Source organism: Equus quagga, chromosome 5 (assembly GCF_021613505.1).
Source record: "Equus quagga isolate Etosha38 chromosome 5, UCLA_HA_Equagga_1.0, whole genome shotgun sequence".
Taxonomy (NCBI): domain Eukaryota; kingdom Metazoa; phylum Chordata; class Mammalia; order Perissodactyla; family Equidae; genus Equus; species Equus quagga.
The window spans coordinates 106,892,877-106,908,772 of NC_060271.1; the positions used below are offsets into that span (position 1 = coordinate 106,892,877).

The following is a 15,896-nucleotide window of genomic DNA, read 5'->3' on the forward strand; positions in this document are numbered from 1 at the left end:
GTTTGTCTCATGGTAGGTTAGCAAATAAAAAATTCTGAAGTGTTTTTTATGTTATTTTGTCTAAATTTGAGGTCACTAGTTTTAAGGACCTTGTTAGTAAATTTTGGTATATTTTAAGAGGCTGGATAATTTGGGAAAATATTTCATTTACTTTTTTTGGTTCATTTTAAGTATATTTTTAAATTATTTACTTGTAAAAATACAAAAAGATAAGGCCCATCACTAAATGTTTTTCCAGATTCCTTAATTCCCATTGTCTGATTTCTGATTGTTAGACATTTTCATAGTATATAGTTACTTTGGCTAGGTAAAATGTTAATAATTTGCCCAACCTTCGTTTTTTGATTAATTGGATCCCTGCTTAAGGAACTGTATTCTATATAACGAATCACTGGCAAGGTAGGTTGGCCAAAAGTTTGACCTTTGGCTGTGTTTTGTGTACAGGTATATACATACATGTGACATGAGCATGGATGTAGCACTTCTCTTATTGTACTGATATGTCTGCTTTATTCTCGTGACTAGGCAGTGTTTTAAAACTCACAGGATTTCCTGCTTTCTCCATAGGTGATCAGGCAGACAGATTTCCATTTATGGGTTTCTACCTATTCCAGACCATACAGGAATTATCTAAGATAGTTCTGGGTGTTTTAAATAGAATGCATGTGTATTTTGACTTACTGGGTTGTTTTCTTTTCCTTGAATTCTGTTATTATTGAGACCAACTTTTATGACCATTTAAAACCAACAAAATAATATTTTTAAAAGAAAATTTGCGGGCCAGCCCAGTGGCCTAGCAGTTAAGTTCACACTCTCCACTTCAGCATCCTGGGGTTTGCCAGTTTGGATCCCAGGCGCAGACCTACCCACTGCTTATCAAGCCATGCTGTGGTAGGCATCCCACATATAAAATAGAGGAAGATGGGCACAGATGTTAGCTCAGGGCTAATCTTCAAAAAAAAACCCGATTATTTCTAATTTTGTTACTAATGTACTAATGTAAAGCAAAAATTCTAAACATAAATTCTCTTCTGAAGATTTAAATAATGGTGAAAAGAGTAAATTGATTTACACAGTTCCTGGCACAACTGAGGGCAGTAGCAGTAAATGCCAGATCTGGAGTCAGAACTGTCCTGTAAGCTATATGACTGAGAAAGTTACCTCAATTTTCTCTGGTAAAAGGGGGATTAAAATAGTACCTGCCTCATAGGGTGCTGAGGCAAAATGGAATCATCACTGTAAAGCATTTAGCACATTTAGGGCTTAGTACATACTTACTAGTTGCTCTTATTTGTAGTATTTACTCAGTAAGTAATTGTTGATTGTAAGAACAAGTGAAGATGAGTGAATAAAACTGCTCTTTGGTTTTAAAGAAATAGGGAGTTTTTTTGTTTTGTTTTCAAACATAATCAAAGCAGTACTTACAGATTGTCTTGAGCCAATTAGGCAATTTTGAAAGATTTTAGTAACCAGCAACCTGAATTCCTTAGCTAATTTGAATATGTAACTATTTTGGCAGTGGTTTTTTACTTTTCTCCGTAACAGTTTCTTCATTTCATTAGTTAAATCTGTGTTTGCATGTTGTTCCATTTTTAACTTTTTCATCCAAATTTCCTAATCATTTTAGATTGACTTAATAATTCAGTATCTCAGGGCATCATTTTTGTTTTGTTCATTATTTTCTGAAAATTCCATAACAGAAGAATCGAAGTGGACTAGTGAGTAGTGACGTTGTTGTATGGCACTCAATCTTGGTGATTAAATCAGTATCACATTTTTTTTCTCCAGTGCTCTCAAGATACAGTATTTACTCTAAATCAACCTTTTAGCAAATTTAGCCATGTTTCATTTTCTCTTTTATAAAGCCTGAAAAGCAAATCATATATCCTACTTTTCATTGACTTCACGAATTCTGTAACTTTATTAACAAAATATCTTACATGGTAGGAGATTTACAAGTAAATGAGTAAAAAATATATATGAGTCCCTAGCCGTAGGGTAGCTGCTTTTTCATGTTCTCTTATTCTTAAGAGAACCTAGCATTCCCAGGAAGATTCTTTTTTAAAAAGTGAAGTGCCATATAAGTCCAATTAAATATGGTAACTGAAAATAAACTATATTTTAAATTCTCCTCTTAATTATTTTCAAATTCTAATCTCTACTAGAAAAAGGAATGCTTCAAAAATTATTGTCATATGCTTAAGAAAAAGTTTTCTTCACATCTTCTAAAATGATGTAAAAGCCCACTGTACAGTTCAGAGATATGTTTAATTTGGTAAAATAGTTTAAAACAACTCTTCTTAAATTTTTGGTCTCAGCATCCCTTGACAGTCTTAAAAATTATTGAGGATTCCATTGAGCTTTTGCTTATATGGGTATAACTATCAATATTTATAATAGTATTGGAAATTTAAACTGAAAACTTTTCAAAATATTAATTTATTTAAAATAGTAGTATACTCATTATATGTTATCATAAATAACATTTTTTTGTGTATTAAAAAAATTCCTCATCGTTAAGGACCGATTCAGATGCCACTTCTTTATGGTGCCTTCCTTGTAACACTACCTGATTCCTGTCATGAGACTTAGAAACAGCAAATAATTGTAGTAAGAGGCTTTATATATGTCGCTGTAATACAACAAACTTTTTGCTGAGGCCTACTAATAATATTTTTTATGAAGAATAGCTATTTTTTCCTGAAACAAAATAATATTAGTAGGAAGAGTGGCATTGTTTTATATTTTTTACAAATCTCCTTAATATCTGGCTTAATAGAAGACAGATTCTCATGTCTGCTACTAATCTGTTGAGATATCATGCATCTTGTAGTCTCCAGAAAACTCCAGAGTTTCATTCTCAGTGAAAGAATAAGAGGGGAAAAGATAAATGAAAATAGTTTTGACTTTGCAGACCATCTACAGGAGACTAAGGGCCCCCCCCCGAAGATCCTCAGACCGCACTTTGAGAATTGCTAAAGAAATGTTGCATCACCAATAATAATAAAGACAACACTAATTGAGTACTTACCATGTTTTAAATTACTATTCTAAGTATTTTATTTATATTAATTAACTATATCTTCAGATAAGCACTTTGACATAGGTACTGTTGTAATTCCCATTTTACAGATATGGAAACTGAAGCATTGGGATATCAAAGTAACTTATCTAAGGCCACATCACCTTACAGTGGCAGAGGCAAGATTCAGATTCATGCTTTTCTTGCTTCACAACCTGTCATCAGTTTGCTCCACTGCCTCTAGGCAGAAGCTCTGCCTTTCTAGAGCTGGCCGCTGAAGAGCTTTGTGGATAAGATAATGCATTTGACTGAAGGAGTCAGTTTTCTTTGTCTGCAAAATAGGGTTTTCAATTAGTTTATGGTTTTCCCATGTCATTTACCACTGCAGGTTTAGAACTTCATCCTTTTTTAATACTTAGTTTATTATTAAGCTGTCCTAATTAAAATATTTGATGGTTAAAGTCTATTGTATTAATTGTTTATACTAGCTAACTGTGTCTTTCAGTTTCTCTGGTTTTATGTTTTGATGATTCTGTGGGCAGTTTTTTCCAATACATAGGAGAGAAAAATGCTTACAAGGTACTACCTTAACTTTTGAGGAGAGGAGATTTTCTGCTGCATCACTTTTACCTCAGTCATCTATCAGTAACCATATTTCTGTCTATCCTCTTAGCTTTAAGAAGGCTATTGAGTTTTTAATGCTTGAAGAGTATAATATAGGAGGTATGCTGCATGAACTTGCAGTGAAAAGAAGTAAGGCAACTTCAGGAATGCCATGAGTTCTCTCTTACATTCCTGAATATCAGAGTTTTATAAATTGCTCCTAATGATAAAATCCTCACACCTGGTCTGATACAGGCTTAGTCTCCCAAAAGTGTAAATGTGTTTGCCAGTACACCACTGGAGAACAGATACTTCAGGTAAGTGAGTGTCTTCTGTGAAAGCAAAGTGCTACTACATTCATGTATTCACATCACATGCATGCATGCTTTTGCAGAGAGATCCAACATGTTGAGTTTCATTTTGTAGGATTGCCTGAGAGCATGGTGTTTTTTTAAATTGTGTCACCTTCCTTATTTTAAGAAAAAGAAAATATAATTTCAGGTGTCAGGTAGAATATTCCGGGTAAGATTTGAAGCCTGGAAGCCCCTGACTATGACCCTGCAATTATTGTTTTGTCAGTCCTATTGTGACATTTCATGGTGGGTTGTCCTCTGTTTGAATTGGTATTTCTCAATAAACATTAGGATTTATTTTGTTCATTTAAAATACATGTATAAAGACATCAGCAACAGAAAATAGAGATATCTCATTAAATGTAACTCGATGTTTTATGATATAGAGATTATAGTTGTGCCAAATTTTTAGAAAATGCTAAAGAATAATTTAAAAATTGTGGGTAAGGTTAAAGTGATGAAAATATATAGTTGGTATTCCTTTGCTTATTTGTTCACTTTTTTTTTAAGGAGTCTTCTGAAGTCTGTAGAAGAAGAGTTACATCAGCGGTAATTTTAGTTTTTAATTAAGCTTAGAATACTTTATGTCACAGATGAGTAAAGTCTGTTTGCCCCCTTCTCTGTCATGTAGCCTAAGATTGTTTTGTCGTTTTAATTCTGAATCCTGTAAAGATATAGAAATAAAATTCTTTCTTGCAGTAGCCCTTCCTGTATTTTCTAAAATTTCTTCTTAAGCCGTTTTGGTGAAGTCCATTTAGTAACAATGAAATTATCCTTCTTATCTTTAGAGGGCATGTGGCACATTTAGAAGATGATGAAGGGGATGATGATGAATCTAAACAGTAAGTTCTAGTTCTGTTTTTGGTAAAAGAAAAAGTGTCATTTGACCTGATTTCATAAATCTGACAGCTTAGTATTAACAGTGATTTTAATATTATTAGTAATATAGTGTCACGGGTCGTACCACAGTTTCTTTCCTTTATTCTAGTTGTATTAGTTCAGATATCATTAACAAAATAACATAGACTGGTGGCTTAAACAGCGAAATTTATTTCTCACAGTTCTGGAGGCTGGAAAGTCCAAGCTCAAGCTGCTGGCCAATTTAGTTCCTGGTGAGAGCTCTCGTCCAGCTTCAGATGGCTACCTTCTCCCTGTGTCTTCATTGCATGCATACAGAGAGAGAAACGTCTCTCCCTTGTCTTATAAGGTCACCAATCCTATCCGTTTGGGACCTCACTCTTATGACCTCAGTTAACCTTAATTACCTCCCCAAAGCACTGTCTTCACAAATACAGTCACATTGGAGTTAGGTCTTCAACATATGAATTTTGAGGGGACACATAGCATTGTGTTTCTGGTCCTCCAAAATTCATGTCCTTGACACATCTGAAGTACAATCATTCCATCCCACCAGCCCTGAAAGTCTTAATTCATTCCAGCGTCAACTCTAAAGTCCAAAGACTCCTCTCAGTATCATCTAAATTAATCTGATTTAGATCTGATGATCTCTGGATCACCTTCAGGATAGTTTTTCCTTCTTAGGGAAGAATAGCGCATGTTTAGATAGCTCTGTCATCCTGTCTTTTCAAATCCAAGGAGTCCAGCAGCCTTCCTTCATTTTGTCTTGTCTCCATCCCCTTCAGTTCAGACTGCCAGTATTTGTGCTGGTATAGTCCCATAAGTTCTTTATTGAGTGATAGTCCAGCCACACCCTTGGTGTTCTCTTCAGAACATGCTTTCTCATGCTGTTTCTGAGATAATATGGATAGGCTGAAAAATTTTCAGATTTCAAGTTCTGGTTCCTTTTGTTTAACAATTCCTTCTTCAACTTATCTGTCTTCTCTCATTTTGCTATAAGCAGTCAGAAAGATCCAAGCTGCTCCTTCAGTACTTTGCTTAGAAATCTCCTCAGCTAAATAACCAATTTCATCACTCACAGGTTTTACCTTCCACAAAACAATAGAATATGAATATGAACACAATTCAGCCAAGTTCTCTGCCACTTTATAACAAGATCACATTTCTTCCAGTTCCCAATAACATGTTTATCATTTCTGTCGAAGACCTCACCAGAATGATCTTTAATGTCCATATTGCTACCAACATTCTGTTGATGATTATTTATGTATTCTACAAGAAGATGGAAACTTTCTCACCAGCTCTCGTCTTTTCTTTCTGACCACTCGCCAGAATCACTCTTAATGTCTATCTTTCTAGCACACACCTCAGAATTCTTCCAGCCTCTACCCATTACCCAGTTCCAAAACTACTTCTGTGTTGTTAGATATTGTTAACAGCAGCACTCCACTTCTTGACTCCAAAATGTCTCTTAGCTTGGGCTGTCATAAAATAGCGTAGACTGAGTGGCTTGAACAACAGAAATTTGTCATAGTTCTGGAGGCTAGGATATCCAAGATAAGGTGCCTGTCGATCTCAGTTCCTGATGAGGGCCCTTTTCTTCGCTTGTAGAGAAGTTGCCTTCTTGCTGTCCTCGCTTGACCTTTTCTTGGTGTGTGCACAGAGAGAGAGATCTCTTCCCCTTATAAAGCCACCAATTCTATTGGATCAGGACCCCACCCTTATTTACCTTAATTACCCCCTGAAAGCCCTTTGTCCAGATGGAATCATATTGAGGTTTAGAACTCCAGCATACGAATTTTGGATGGACACAATTCAGTCCATAGCTCTAGTTGATAACAAAGAACTTTGAAAAAAACAAATTAATAAATAATGTTATAAATCTGTCAATAATTGGTAGCTGCTGTAATTATTACTGCAACTACAAAGAGATTCATTTTGTGGTTGGTTAAATTTCATCTGATATGTTTCAAATAAACATACTTTGGATATAAATGTATTTTTAAAGGGGGAATATTTTCACTATGTAAGCATTGATATTTAATCCTTTTAGGGTTTTTTGCTTTGTTTATTTTTTTAAAAGAAAGATGCAGTTTCGTGGTAGAGGGAGAAGAGCACCTGACTAGTAGTTGGAGACAGAGGCTTTCTTTCTGCCTCACTACTCTTGTGAACTTGGATCAGGTTACTTAACCTCTCTGGCCTCAGTTTCCTTATCTTAGAGTTTATGCTTGATCATCTTACTTTTTTGTGCTGTTAAAACTCTGATCCTGAGTCATAATGAACCTTAGCTTCAATCAAATAAATTCTGCCTATAATTTCATAGAGCATGTTTGTAGCTTTTGATGAGCTTCATTAGAGATATTTCATATCTAACAATAGTAAAAATGAAGCTTGCATTGTGATAGATTTTTATGCTGTATTATTTCGCTATTTTTCTTTAAACCAGTTGTTGCTTATGTTTTTATATTAGTTACCTTTCAAATGATATAAACTGGAATTGTCGTCATCTTTCCAGTTTTAATTACTGTATAGTATTTGAAACCAAGAAAGCATATCTATTCAATTATTTCTAAATAATACTTTATTCTATCATAACTTGAACATTTCACAGATTTTTTGGAAAACTCATAATTATAAAAAGGGACTTGCTTATGCAAGTTTTTTTCTGTATCCTTGAAAACTTACTTATATTTTAGGTAATGATTCATTTGTAAAATGAAGAGTTCTAATTCTAAACTTATATGTTTTTGTAGTTCAACTATGAAGGCAAAAGTTCCACCTCCTTTGCCACCAAAGGTAGGCAGATTTGTTTTTTAATTGGAATTTGTGTGTGTGTGTGTGTGTGTGTGTGTGTGTGTGTGTGATTGTTCTGCTACTTTAATACTGTATTAACGATTACTCTGTAGCTTATCTTCACTTGGGATCCACAAAGAAAAATCATGAAAAAGGTACTAACCCTGATATAGGTAGATGATTGGGATTATTTTTATCTTTTTTAAATTATCTAACTTGTCATTTAGTGTTTATTCTAAATAATAAGTTCTAGAAATTTGTACATGAAAATGATTATACTAATGGGTTAGTATTATTTCACCTGTGTTAGAAGACTTTTTTTTTTTTTTTTAAAGATTGGCACCTTGAGCTAACAACTGTTGCCAATCTTCTTTTTTCTTTCTTTCTCTCTTTCTTTCTTTTTCTTTCTGCTTTTTCTCCCCAAATCCCCCCAGTACATAGTTGTATATTTGAGTTGTGAGTACTTCTAGTTGTGACACGTGGGACACCGCCTCACCGTGGCCTGATGAGTGGTGCCATGTCCGCACCCAGGATCCGAACCAGCAAAACCCTGGGCCGCTGTAGTGGAGCGCGAGAACTTAACCACTCGGCCACGGTGCCGGCCCCCTTTTTTTAATAAGGTTTTGTCCTCAAAATCTACAATCTTCTGGTAACAGATTTCCTGAGAATAGGTAAAGGATAGTGATTAATCATCACAAGTATTTAATTTTCAGAAGGTACTTAAATATACAAAATAGGACAGTAATTTTCAAAACTTTTTTAGCAACAAAATCCTTTTATCAGACAAAAGCATCATAACATAGTAAAGTGATCCCAACTGATGGGGTTTTTTTAAAGGTAAAACAAGTTAATATAGTAGTGGTAATACAAATTTATAAGTTAATATGCATAGCAAATTTTACTTATAAAATGAACTGTTTATAAAATGAGCTGTTAAAAGGTTTGAAATCAAGAGTTACAAATGAGAATTGGAGTCTGCCAGTGTTGGCATCCAGTGTATTACTATGTTTTGTTTTCATTTGATACTTTTGCGAAAATCATGATTCACAGGTAAAGAATACAGTGCTTGCTTGTTTAGTTTTGCATCAGTGGAAGCATAGAGATCTGAATTCCAGAGAGAGAAGTTCTAAGCAGTCTTCCTAGTAAGGGACACATTTATAAGAATCTGTAAGTTCTCCAAACCTTCAGCTGACTGGAGGTTTTTCCCTTGTCTGCACAGAATGTTTCTCAGGCATCCCATATTGCTGTGTTAGTATTCTCCAATATTATGAAATTTTAATCGGTATCTTCTGTCCCCAATCTGAAAGATGAAGCATGAACATAAAGGACATTGAGTGTTCTAAATGAGACAGTTTGGGTTAGCCTTGTTGGGAGCTGAACTTTGGTTAGCCTGAATGTTTAAAATAAAAAGAGATTCATTTAAACTGGAGATTAGAAAGACCAGAAGATATTTATTTGGCATGCCTATGTGAGAAGGCATGTGAGGAATTAATAGAAAGAGGCCTTTTTTTCCTGAGAAAACATTTTTATGTGCATTTTTTAGGATGTATTTTAAGATAATCTGTATCAGATAGTTGAATAACCTTGAAACTCAGCTAATAAACACCATTTGAGAGCTTCTGATATATAATATTTACTTCAGAAAAGACATTTAATATTTTTCGTGTTTAATGAAAAATGAATAATTTCATGTTTAATCATTGGTCTCCTTTTCTGTGTTATTTTAGCCTAAGTCCATATTCATACCACAAGAAACTCATTCTGCTGAGGATGATAATCAGGGAACAATCAAGAGATGTCCCATGTCAGAGAGCCCAGCAAAACCATCCCAGGTGCCACCTAGACCACCACCTCCCAGATTACCTCCACAAAAGCCTGTTGCTTTAGGTAAAGGGGGGAGCCGGGGTAAAATAAGTGTGTTGCCAGGTTTTCATACTGTCTGAAAACAGTGGAGGGAATCTTTGTCTCAAGAGATTATTTGAAGTTCCTTTGAGGAGAGGAGAAGGAAGGCAGTGGCCATGGAGATGTTCTCTACTCTTTGCCTCATGGTTTGAAGTGTTTTTATGACAGGATTACGTATGACTCAGCCTGGGATATTTTGCCCCTTTGTCTCTCCTTTCATATCTAGCCTTCCCTCTTTTGGAGAATTGTTTATTCTCAATTCATCATTTATCTGTAGTGTGGAACAAAAGAAATTAAACTCTGAACAAACAAGGAAAATACCTTTTGGTTCTAGGCTACTTCTGTTTTAGAAAAAAAAGAGGGTACTTTATCTAACCCCTTTATTTTATTTTGTTTAATCGTTTTTAGAAAAATCATTGTCACTATTTGCTACATATTTGCCTCTGAATTAGTACTAGAAGATGCTGTTTTAATACTGTAAAATTTCTTGTGTTTTATGCAAAGGAAGCAGTTTTAAAAAGAGCAACTAAAGTTTTTTGGATAATATACTATAAATTGCCCTTTCCTGAAAGTAGTTACGTATTCAATATTGCTTTGTTGTCTTTTTAACACAAATATATGTACTTAGATACAACCTGAATTTAAAATTGCCTATATGCCAGAAATAGAGACATAGAAGACACATATATAAGACTTAATATTCTGATTGGGTGGTCCCAAATGAAGCTGAAATTGTCTCAGAGATAATATTTTCCTTTCCTACTTGATAATTTTCTGAATGAAAATTTTGGTAAAAATTAATCCTTTTTTTAATATATTTAAACATATCTTATTGAAGGAAATGGAGTGAATTCCTTTCAGTTAAATGGTGAACGAGATGGTTCATTATATCAACAACAGAATGAACACAGAGGCACAAACCTTTCAAGGAAAGAAAAGAAAGATGTACCAGTAGGTATTTGTATTCGTAAGCTCTACTTGTATTTGTTTCCTTTTTCACTATTAAATTTTGCAATTTTCACTATTAACTTTTTCAGTTATAATTTAGTTTTGCAGTTATGGTTAGTGAAAATATAACAATTATATGTTTTACAATTAGTATATTGGTATTTTAGTGTATTAATTATAATGATAATAGATCGTTTTGAAAAAAGATAACTTTGTTATGATAAACTTGAAATGATGGCTTTCTGTTCAAATTAGGCCTATTTGTCATATAGTGTGTTATAAAATGTGACCTTTTGTATACAAGTAAACACTTAGTATTCATGTGATTGTTCAGAAAAGAGCTATGCTTATTCTCGTTGATAAGAATTGATTCTTAAGAGTTCCTAAGTTATGAAAAAAATTTCAAGAAGTTATGGAAAGAAGGACATGGACAGATAAGGAAAGCTAGAGCTTGTATCCCAGAACAAATTTCTAACTGTAGATTACACAATTTATGATGTTTCTACTCTTACTCAAAGAAAATAACTAACAAAGAGGCAAAATTAAGATTATTTTCTAGTAGATATAAGATATCACTTCAGGAAAGATGAAATTAGCCTTAGGAGCTATTTCTGTTATAAATATTAGGTAATATTAGGTAAAACACTATAACTATTAAAACATAAATAGTATTTATCAGGGAGATTAAAACTTTTTAACATTTGTAAGGAATTTACTCTTCATCATCGGAAGACATTTATCTGTCATCATAGAACTTAAAACAACAAAAAATCCTTAAAATCTCCAATTTAGCAGATGCCGATGAGATCATGGAATGAGATAGTATTTTTTTGAAGTTTTTGTGTATACCAATATTTGTTATTTTTATAGAAATTTCTAGTACATTTAATATGTTCATGTGCATGTAGCTATGGTTTTTTGCAGTAAGCACATTGCTAGAGGCTTTTGTATTATATCTCTTTAACTGTTTTTTAAGACTTCACTATATAGTATTACATACTGTTTTTTGTAATTCAATTAAGGCATTTGAATAGGATTATCCATTGTAATTTGTGAAATTTGGGACATTTTTAACAAGAGTGTAAAATGTCCTTCAGGAATGGTTTTTATAAAGGTTAGTCTAACTGATCAGTGCCTTCTTGCTTTAATCAGTTTAAAATTTGACAGCCCTACCAATGCAGTAGTACAAAAATGCACCTTAATGACTCTGCAACACAGTATAATAACCTTTGAGAGAGGTATATGTTTTTTTACGTGTGAATTTTTTTTTTTTTTTTTTTTTTAAGATTTTATTTTTTCCTTTTTCTCCCCAAAGCCCCCCGGTACATAGTTGTGTATTCTCCGTTGTACGTTCTTCCAGTTGTGGCATGTGGGACGCCGCCTGAGCGTGGTCTGATGAGCAGTGCCATGTCCGCGCCCAGGATTCGAACCAACGAAACACTGGGCCGCCTGCAGCAGAGCGCGCGAACCTAACCACTCGGCCACGGGGCCAGCCCCTTACGTGTGAATTTTTAAGCCACTTTTTCTATTACCTTGTTTCATTAGGATAAAGAGCTAGAACTTAAACTAACAGTCTCAACAATTCTGAAATAAATAATGTCCATGATTGTATCCTAGGATAAACAGTATCCGTGGTATATTGAAACATGGGTACAATTTGTGCAGCTTCTTGAAATTATTTACAGCCAATTCTGTCAGTATTTAAGTTAAATCTGATACTTATAACATTCAGAGCTCCCCAATTAAAAATGATGTTTTGCTAAAATATATAAGATAATTTAAGGACATCAAAATAAAAATAAATATGTAAATTATTTGCAAAATGGGAAAAAAATTATCAGAAGTTGGTGGTAATAATAGGATGTACATTCTCATAAGCATATCTACAAAGTAAAATTCATGTAATCTTAATTTTAGAAGTGTCTAATGGTTACTCATATAAGCAATACTACACAGAATATTTCATTTTTATCATATATGTGAAATCACTTAACAGCTTTTTAACTAATTTTTGTTGCATCATTTAAATAATTCAGATTTATATCAGATTGAGAAAAGATTGTGATATCATTCCTTAAAATGCTATTACTAAGATTAGCCTCAAAAGAAATCTAGACTTTTATAACATTTATGTTTAAAGTATAGTCTCTCCTAAGGAGATCCCCTCTCCAGGGGACAAGTCCTATACCCCAGGAATGTAGCCCCTTGGAAAAAATATCTGATATTCTTGGGAATATTTTAGGTGAGCTAATGTGCTGTTTTTCCTCTCTTTATAATTATCAGTGTGCTCTGATCAATGATTAATATATTTGAATCCATCAAAATTTAAAACTTCAATTGACAAAATCATTGTAAACAAGGTTAAGATAATCTGTAGACTAGGAGAAAATATTTGTTATATATGTAACATATAAAGAATTCAAATCTAGATTATATAAAGAACTCCAACAAATAGATAAGAAAAAGATAGCTCAGTAAAAAAAATGGGAAAAGACAATTCACAGAAGTACTGATAACCAGTAAACGTTTTTTAAAAGGATTCTCAACCTTCCTAGCAGTCAGAGGCATGCAAATTAATGGGAAAACGTTTTTTACTAATCAGTTTGACGACAATGGATTGTCTGTGAGACTGTAAGGAACCAGGACTCTCATACCTTGCTGCTGGTGGGTGTGATGTGATATGGGCACTCTGAAAGGCAGTTTGGCAGTCAGTATCCACCAAAATGTAAATGGTACAAAGCCCCCATGTTCCAGTAGTTTCACTTCTCCCACTATACCCTAAAAGAACCATTCACGCATAAGGTGTATGTAAGGGTGATCATTTCCACATTGTTGTTATAGTAAAAAATTGAAGATAACCTAGCTATTCAATAACAATTAGGGAATGGCTAAACAAAGTGTGTTGTATTCATACTGTGCTGCAGTTAAATGAACCAGATCTATATGTACTGATATCAAATGCTGCCTGAGACCCAATGTTAGTTAAGACAGAGAAAAAGTCAATAAACCGTGCGTTACTATTTATGTTCTAAAACACACACAGAAACAGTATTTTCTCCAGAGACATGTATGTAAATATATACAGAAAGATCTGGAAGGATGCACAAATGCGTGAGTACATATAATTACATAAAGAAAGGTTTGAAAGAGTACATACCAAACCTGTTTTTTGTGGGGCAAGTACTAGGAATAAGTGAACTGTGGAAGGATCATAGAGAACTTTAGCCTTATCTGTAATGTTTTGTTTTTATAAAGAGAATGTATTCATGTATTTTATTCCAATACATGTGTTTGAAATGCACTATTGTTATATCAAACAGTAACAGAAGTGGTGTAAAAATGCATTTGTTCTTTTTCTAGAAGCCTATTAGTAACGGTCTACCCCCAACACCTAAAGTGCATGTAAGTATAAATATCAAATAGGTTGTTTTCAAACTAATATACAGTGACAAACAATTGCTTGAATGTGTATCTTTGGTTAGATTTTTTGCCTTTTTGAAAGAACCTCCATTATTATTGGGAAAAAATCTGATTGCTCGTTTAAATATTTATTAATTACATCCAAAAAGTATCTTTTCAAAATAAAATGATGATAAATTATACATTTTAAAGCTCCTTTATTCTGAAGTTTGTTAATATGTTATTTGCAACTGTTTTTGAAGAAATGTTAAAAAAGGCACACGAATATAATGGGAAGTACAAAATGGAGATATGACACATTTTTTCTAACGTTTTGTCAATTACCAGAAACAGAATTTTAGAACTGGAAGGAACAGTGAAGGAGCATCTGGCCCAAACACTTTTTTTCGCCCCTGAGTAAAACTGAAACCCAAAGTCTGAGTCACCAGGATCACAAAACTCCACCCAACTCTAGCCAGACCTGGAGCTAGAGCTTAGATGTCCTGTGTTATAGTCTGTTGTTTTTTGTTTTTTTTAATTAGACCCTCAGGTCTCTCTTAGGATTAAAATTGTTAATATAATTGTAGGTTAGTATGAATAGAACTACATTTTCACTGCTACAAATCTATAAAACCTTATGTAACACTGGTTTAGAGGATGTCCATAGTTTCCAGTTTTTAAACCTCCCAACTCTACTTTTTAGCCTTTTTACTTTTTAATTAGTATAAAGATCTAAGTGATTAGACCTTATCTTACAAAATAATAATGTTTTGAATGTAAAGGGCTCCCAAGTCTAGCAGGCATATATATATAATAGGGATAAGACTTGTATTTGGCTACAAGATAAAACTCTTACGTCAGGTATGCAGTTGACAGGGAATTGCTGATAACTGTGGAATGCCAGGTAGGACTGACTATACAAATTAGCTTAAAGTTGGGACTGGTTTAATTGTTCTGTACCTCATTGTCATTTGGATTTTTAGGGATTTGGCAATACTGTAACGTATGAATTTTAGTAGCTATCTTAAAAGGTAGTTATTAGGATTAGTTAAGTGACACAATTTCTGCCCTACACCATAAAAACTTTTTTTTTTTGGAGGAAGATTGTCCCTGAACTAACATCTGTGGCAATCTTCCTCTATTTTGTGTGGGATACTGCCACAGCGAGCTTAACTAGCAGGAATGAATGGTGCTAGGTCTGCCCCTGGGATCCAAACCTGCAAACCCTGGGCCACTGAAGCAGAGTGCACCAAGTTACCCACTCCACCACCAGGCTGGCCCCTGTAAAAACGTTTTTTTATTAGTCTCCTACTATGTGGCAGTATTACCAGGCTATAATTATTCTTTTTTTGATACTAAAATCTTAAAAATACTGGTTGGTAAGTTTCTATGAATAAAAGGAAATCTTAAGATTTATTATTTTGATTATTTTTTCTTAATATTATTTAATCCATTATAGCCAACTAGTGACATGTTCTCTCTTAGTATTATCTTTGTGTTTGTGAAGAAAACATTCCTGCTATAAAATTATGCACAGTGCTGTTCTTCTGACCAAATATTTTTGTATTTTTCCCCCAAGTTGTTGGTAGTAAAAGTGATTAAATGAGTAAGCTTTCTTGTATTTATTTATCCTAACCTGAGCAATGATTTCAAAATTAACATTTTACTCTTTGAAGATCAAAAAAAAGGTTCAAATGAGTAATACTATATTTCATTATAAGGTATTTATTATCTGAAAGATTTTTAAATGGGCTTGATAAATAAATATTAATGTCAAAGAAAACAGGTTGCTCATTTTTTTTAAAAAATGGTTCTTTATGCTTTGAGATCAAAGTACATATATGAATTTCAAATCAACCATGACTTTTTCACTGTGTAATAGTAAATCTGTTGATTAATACCATTTATAGTCTCATGAAACCAAATAAGATTTTTCACCTGTATGGAGATTATGGTTTCCTTCTTACCTGGGAATGTTATATTGCTCTTGATTTGGGACATGCACATGATACTTCTGT

At 33.6% G+C, this 15,896-nt stretch overlaps 1 protein-coding gene across 5 annotated transcripts in view; it reads left to right on the top strand.

Moving 5' to 3' along the window:
* Positions 1 to 15,896, top strand: part of MAP4K3 (mitogen-activated protein kinase kinase kinase kinase 3) — a 192,348-nt gene that overhangs the window by 148,935 nt on the left and 27,517 nt on the right. For all 5 annotated transcript variants that reach the window (XR_006888463.1, XR_006888462.1, XR_006888464.1 and 2 more), the window contains 6 exons: positions 4,489 to 4,527; positions 4,767 to 4,820; positions 7,590 to 7,632; positions 9,357 to 9,516; positions 10,370 to 10,482; positions 13,840 to 13,881. Coding sequence is in view for 2 of the 5 variants with exons in the window: in XM_046660241.1 (XP_046516197.1) it covers positions 4,489 to 4,527; positions 4,767 to 4,820; positions 7,590 to 7,632; positions 9,357 to 9,516; positions 10,370 to 10,482; positions 13,840 to 13,881 (451 nt within the window). In the remaining 3 variants the exon portion in view is untranslated. The remainder of the gene's footprint in view (positions 1 to 4,488; positions 4,528 to 4,766; positions 4,821 to 7,589; positions 7,633 to 9,356; positions 9,517 to 10,369; positions 10,483 to 13,839; positions 13,882 to 15,896) is intronic.